The sequence below is a fragment of the Psammomys obesus genome, unplaced genomic scaffold (genome assembly GCF_907164565.1).
Source record: "Psammomys obesus unplaced genomic scaffold, mPsaObe1.curated_primary_1811, whole genome shotgun sequence".
NCBI lineage: Eukaryota > Metazoa > Chordata > Mammalia > Rodentia > Muridae > Psammomys > Psammomys obesus.
The window spans coordinates 11,121,833-11,127,896 of NW_026596143.1; the positions used below are offsets into that span (position 1 = coordinate 11,121,833).

Here is a 6,064-nt window from a genome sequence, read left to right on the forward strand (position 1 = left end):
CTTCCTTCCTTCCTTCCTTCCTTCCTTCCTTCCTTCCTTCCTTCCTTTCTTCCTTCCTTCCTTTTTCTTTTCTCTCTTTCTTTCTTTCTTTTTTTTTTTTTGAGACAGGGTTTCTCTGTGTAACAGCCTTGGCTGTCCCAGCAGCTATGTAGACCAAGCTAGCCTCAGCCTCACAGAGGGCCCCCTGCCTAGGGAGTGCCAGGATCGGAGGCCTGTGCTTCCACTTGCAGCTATGATTTTTTTTAACATCAACCTGTGATGTTATCCTTTGTCGTTCCTCCTCCAGCCTGTACACTCCTTATTATAGGACAAGGTAGCTTGTCACTATCTTCTCAGCTGCCTTATGGCTTCTTCATCTTTATGACAAACCATTTATTCTATCCGAGGCTCTAGAATTACCAATATGAAATAAGGCTCTATCATTTCTCCCCCCCACCCCAAAATAGTTAATCAGGTCCAGTGTGGTGACCACACCCCCAGCACTTGAGAAATGGAGGCAGGAGCTGAGTGTAGCCACACACACCTTTAGTCCCAGTGCTAGGGAAGCAGAGGCAGGGGGATCTCTGTGAGTTCCAGAGATACATAGTGATAGTTAGAGCTACATAGTGATAGTTCCTATCTTAAAAAAAAATCACACACATGCACACACACACACACACACACACACACACACACACACACACACCAGAAAAGAAAAAGAAAGAAGGAAAGAAAAAGAGGGAGGAGGATGAGGAGTTTAAGGTCACTGCAGTGGTTTGAATAAAACTGCCTTCCTTCCTGCTTCCTGCAGATGCAAACAGAATTCCCAGGTCCTTGTCCAGCACCATGTCTGCCTGCAGGCTGTGACGCTTTCCCAACATGACAGGGATGGACTAAAAGTGTGAAACTGTGAGCCAGCCTCAATGGAATGTTTTCCTTTATAGGAGTTGCCTCGGTCATGGTGTCTCTTCACAGCACTAGAACCCCTAAGACAGAAGTTGGTACCAAGGACTGGCGTACTGCTGTGACAGGCCTGACCATGCTTTTATTTGGAGGAATGTGGACTTTGGATTACAAAAGCAGTTGAACAGGTTAAGTGGGGCTTAATAGGCCATACAGTAGAAGACATGGCGCTGAGGCTATTCGAGGTTTCAGAAGAGGAAAATGTTAGTAGTTACCTGTGGTTCTCCTCCTGCCTGAGGGGCTGTCTCCCACCAGCCCACCAAGTCAGGAGGTTGCATGAGATGAGACACAAGGCTGGAAAGGCTGACAAGCCCATACAGAGATCAAACACTCCAGGAACCACTTCAGGGAGAGTTCAACTTTAATTCCAGAGAACAAAGACTATATACCCCTTGGGAGTGGGTGGGGGCTCCAAAGATAGGTGTACATAATTGGTTAAGACTAGGCACTTCAAGGACGCTTGATTTGCATTAAACAGCACGGTCCTATCATATGAGTGGGAACACAGTACCTCATTATCCTATAGGCGCAGGAAGGAGAGAGCCAGCAGGGAGCTGTGTCAAACCTATATTAAATGTCGTTAGGGGCATCTATGTCTAGAGACACTCTCCAGATGAAGTCAGACAGTGAGCAGGAAGCCCTGCTGGAGACAGTCCTGTACCTTAACACCGTGCTCCGAATGTCCATCAGGACTGGGAGGGCTGCAACCTCAAACAGCAGGGTCCTTCCAACAGTTACCTAGGATTGTTCTTGTGATATTTTGGTAAAGAGTGTGGCTGATTTCTACCCTTGTCTTCCCCCACCCCCCAAATCTGCCTGAGGCTAAAGTGAAGAGTTGTGGATTAGTTGCATTAGCACAGGAAATGTCAAACGAGCCTAGTATTGACTCTGTCATGTAGTTATTAGCGTTCACTCTTATGAAGGTCTGTAATGAAAAGGAGCAGGCTGAGCAAGGAAAAACACAAGTATACAGTTTAAAGAGAAAAGGGGGCACCAGGGAGTGAAATGGAGCTAAATCCTGTGTTTGAGGAGATAAACAGGTTTTTTTTTAAGCCTAATATTAAAAGGAATGAAGGCAGTGGTGACTTTGAGGCAATACCCCACCCAGCTAAGCTTCCAATTTTGTATAAAAGAATTAAGGGAGTGTTCGGCCGCCTGTCGTGGGTAATCCACAGCCATCCATGCCTAGGCGCCAAGATGAAGTTCAATCCCTTCGTGACCTCTGACAAGAACCGCAAGAGGCACTTCAACGCGCCTTCTCACATCCGGAGGAAGATCATGTCTTCCCCTCTTTCCAAAGAGCTGAGACAGAAATATAATGTTCGCTCCATGCCCATTAGAAAGGACGATGAAGTTCAGGTCATCCGAGGACACTACAAAGGCCGGCAGATTGGCAAAGTGGTCCAGGTGTACAGGAAGAAGTACGTCATCTACACTGAGCGAGTGCAGCAGGAAGAGGCCAACGGCACAACAGTCCACGTGAGCATCCACCCCAGCAAGGCGGTTATCACCAGGCTAAAGCTGGACAAAGGCCACAAGAAGATCCTGGAGAGGAAAGCGAAGTCTCGACAAGTAGGAAAGGAGAAGGGTAAATACAAGGAAGAAACCATTGAGAAGATGCAGGAGTAGAGGCCTCTCACACAACTGTCATTAAAGACTGTTTCAGTAAAAAAAAAAAAAAAAAAAAAAAAAGAAAAGAAAAGAAAGAAAGAAAAACTGGATGTAGTGGCACATGCCTTTAAGCCCAGCACTACAGAGGCAGAGGTAGGCAGATTTCTGAATTCAAGGCCAGCCTGGTCTACAGATGGAGTTTCAGGATGGCCGAGCTTAGACAGTGAAGGAAACCATGGAAACCAAAAGCTGGTGAAGAGGTAACTGATGAGGGGAGCACACTTAAGGCCCAGCAAGCAGCAGAATTTGGCAGCTTCTGCCACATGGTCCTGGCTTTAGAGTCAAGGATAGGAGAAAGGGGTTATGGACTCTCCCTTCTTAACTGAGGAGAGCTGCTGAGGCCAGGGGTGTGGTAGCGGTGTCCCTGCTTAGAGAGGCTATGTGTGAAGGAAGCAGTGAAGGTGAAGCCTGCATTGCCTTGGAGAGCCCAAGATGTTGGAGATGCCATAGCAGTGGGATACTTGCCAAGGAGAGCCGCTAACCGGGAGTGGAGCCAGCCGGAGAGGGAGAAGTGTGGTAGTTAACAAAGCTGAGGAGCCGGAGAGCTGAAGAGCACTTTGACATCAGACCCGGAAATGCAGGGCTTGGAGTGTGCACAGCTGGTTTTCAGTCTTGCTCTGGTCCAGTGTCTCCTCACTGTGCCGTTCTATGTAAGAAGTATGTGATCTGATTTTATCATTTTGCTTTTACAGGGGATTGCAGTTAGGAGACTGCGTAAGTTTCAGAAGAGACTTTGAGCTTCCCCCTTTTAAACAAGTTTGAGACCGTGACAGGCTCTGGGGACTTTTGAGGTTGGACTAAAAGCATATGGCTACAGGCCTGTGGGGCTCAGGGAGTGGAATATGGCACTCTGAATAGAATAGCCCCCATAGGCCCAGAAGGAGTGGCACTGTTAGGAGGTGTGACCTTGGTGAGGTAGGTAGGCATGGCTTGGTTGGAGGAAGTGTGCCACCAGGGGGCGTTTGAGGTCTCAGACGCTCAAGCCAGCTCTCTTCCTGCTGCCTGCCCATCGCAGCTCCACCAGCACCAAACCTCCAAAACTGCAACCAGCCCCCGTTAAATGGTTTCCTTTACAAGAGTTGCTGTAGTCATAGTGTCTCTTCACAGCAGTAGAAACCCTAAGACAGTCATCTTTAGCTACATATCAAGATTTTTGGCTAGCCTGAGCTCCATGAAATTATTTCTATGTACATAACGGAAAACAAATCAGTTGTTCTAGTAGTGCATTTAGTGTTGAGTGACCTCCTTCCGCTCTCTTGTTCTCTCTCTCTCTCTCTCTCTCTCCATGACTTGCTACGGAGTCCAGGTTAGTTTTGAACTCGGAGTCCTCCTGCATCTGTCTACCATGTGCTGGCAACCACAGGTGTGGCAACCACAGGTGTGAGCCATCATTCCCAGCCAATAATACCACATAAAGTTCATTAGCGTAGTCTGTCTTTCCTTCTGGTTTTCCCTCTGGGTGGCTTTTTTTTTCTTTTCTTTTCTCACACACTGAGGATGAGCGTTCATTCGTTGTGTTTTTTCTTCAGTCAGCCGATGTCAGTTGGCTGCTCTCTTATGGCTGAGCACCATGAACATTGTTACTTGTGTGGGAAATTTACATGTACCTGGGAAAGCCTTTCTAAATATACAGACTGAATACTCCTCTGTACTGTTGAGGGCTAGGAGTGAGAACCGGAGGTCACCTTGAGGATGGGAGAGGGCTTGGGACCTGAAAGAGATGGACGTTCTCACCAACCTCACCCATCTTAAAGATGTCACGTCCACTGGGAAACAGCAACAGTGTGCCCTCTGCTGTTCTCTGCTCTTCACGAGCCTTGTCACCTTGGCTTTTCGGAAGCTGGGCTTTATTGTTTGGACACCAGGTGCTAGCAGGTTCCCACAGGGAAAGGCAAACAGTAACATGATGTGCGCTCCCTTTGTCTTCTGCTCTTTCACACACAGAGACTTGGTGATTGTGAGACTTCTACCCATGAAGTCCTGCATTTGACACTGACTTCTCAGAAGTCTTGCTGGTAAGGAAGCCTTGAATATGAGTTTTAAAGGTGTTTTGGGCTTGTAGGTTGTACGCATTCCCCTGGATCAGTCTTAGGCTAGACCTGCTGCAAGTGCTATCGGGAACAATTACAGGCAGAGAAACTGCCCTTAGCTTGCTTGAGCCTGGGAGTTGACCCAGTCTGTTTTCTGTTGCTGTAACATAGTTTTTGAGCCTGGCTGATTTGCAGGGGGTAAAGACTTACTTATCTCACAGTTTCTGAAGAGTGGGAGGTTAGGGATTAAGCTGTGTCTCCTCCTGTCCTTCCAGAGTCTTGGTGTAGGAACACTGACATCACATGGTACAAGGAGTGCATGCAGGAGACAGAGCCAAACCAGCTCTGGTAATAGGCTCTTTAGTCCATGGATCCAGGAATGGCTCTGATCGTCCCGGATCATGGACATCCTCATGACCCAATCAGACAGCCCATCACCCCCACCACCATCACCCCCACCACATAACACTTCACAGCAGAGATTAAATGTCAGCATGTTCTCTCCTGGGTAACAGTCAAACCATAGCAGAGTGTTTCAGAGAAGAAAAAAAACAATTGAGTTTTGTCTATTTTGTTGTTGTTTGTGTTTTGAGACAGGGTTTCTCTGTGTAGCCATGGCTGTACTGGAACTCACTCTGTAGACCAGGCTGGGCCTGAATTTAGAGATCCACCTGCCTCTGCCTCCCGAGTGCTGGGTTAACGGCTTGTGCCACCGCCTCCAGGCTGGGTCTACTCTCTGTGTGCAGATAGTCCTGTTTCTGAGAAAACTCATGCGTCCATCTTGTACTATGCATCCCTCAAAAATTCCGATGGTGCCTGGCACCAGTCTGGGTGCCAGGACTCCGGCAAAGGCCATTTACAACAATAGCTCTGAAGACTTCCTTGGGATAAAATTTTCCTGATACTTTGATGATATTCTTACAGACATTTCCACATAAAAACAGACATACTCCATAGGTAAAAGGGGGTCAGAGACTCAGAGACATTATCTCATGTAACATTTATCATGAAGTACTATCGCATGTAATACTTTTTGTATACCCTTGAAGCAAATAAAATTGTCTCCATTTTAAGCATAAAGAAACCAAGGCTTGGAAAACTTCACAAACTGGATCACAGAGTCGATGGGAAGCTGGGATTCAGGTGTGGAGAACCTAGCTGAGCCGGAGACAAAACTATTTGTTTGTGGTGGTGGCTGGCTAACCAGCCGAGGTTCTGTGTCTCTCCTAGGAGGCCGAGTGTTTATGGCTCTCCCCCTACTGCTAATGTGGTATCAGGAAAGAAAATATTTGACAAAACATTGTTCAGCCTGTTCTATAAATACCATATCGGATTACAGTTACACATTTGTGGGTTTCTTTGCAAAAAAAGAAAAAGAAAAAAAATTATTTGTGAGTATTGCTTTTCTAACAAATGCAAAA

The 6,064-nt window shown here is 46.9% G+C and overlaps 2 protein-coding genes across 3 annotated transcripts in view; both read left to right on the forward strand.

Moving 5' to 3' along the window:
* Window positions 1-6,064, forward strand: part of Tacc1 (transforming acidic coiled-coil containing protein 1) — a 105,842-nt gene that overhangs the window by 19,313 nt on the left and 80,465 nt on the right. The gene's annotated exons all lie outside the window — the stretch shown is intronic.
* On the forward strand, window positions 2,090-2,621 carry LOC129666276 (60S ribosomal protein L26-like). The gene has a single exon (XM_055593304.1). The coding sequence runs from the start codon at window positions 2,140-2,142 to the stop codon at window positions 2,569-2,571; it is 432 nt and encodes a 143-aa protein (XP_055449279.1). The 5' UTR covers window positions 2,090-2,139; the 3' UTR covers window positions 2,572-2,621.

Coding starts and splice junctions, on each gene's coding strand:
- LOC129666276 (XM_055593304.1), top strand. CDS start 2,140: ATGAAGTTCAATCCCTTCGTGACCTCTGACAAGAACCGCAAGAGGCAC.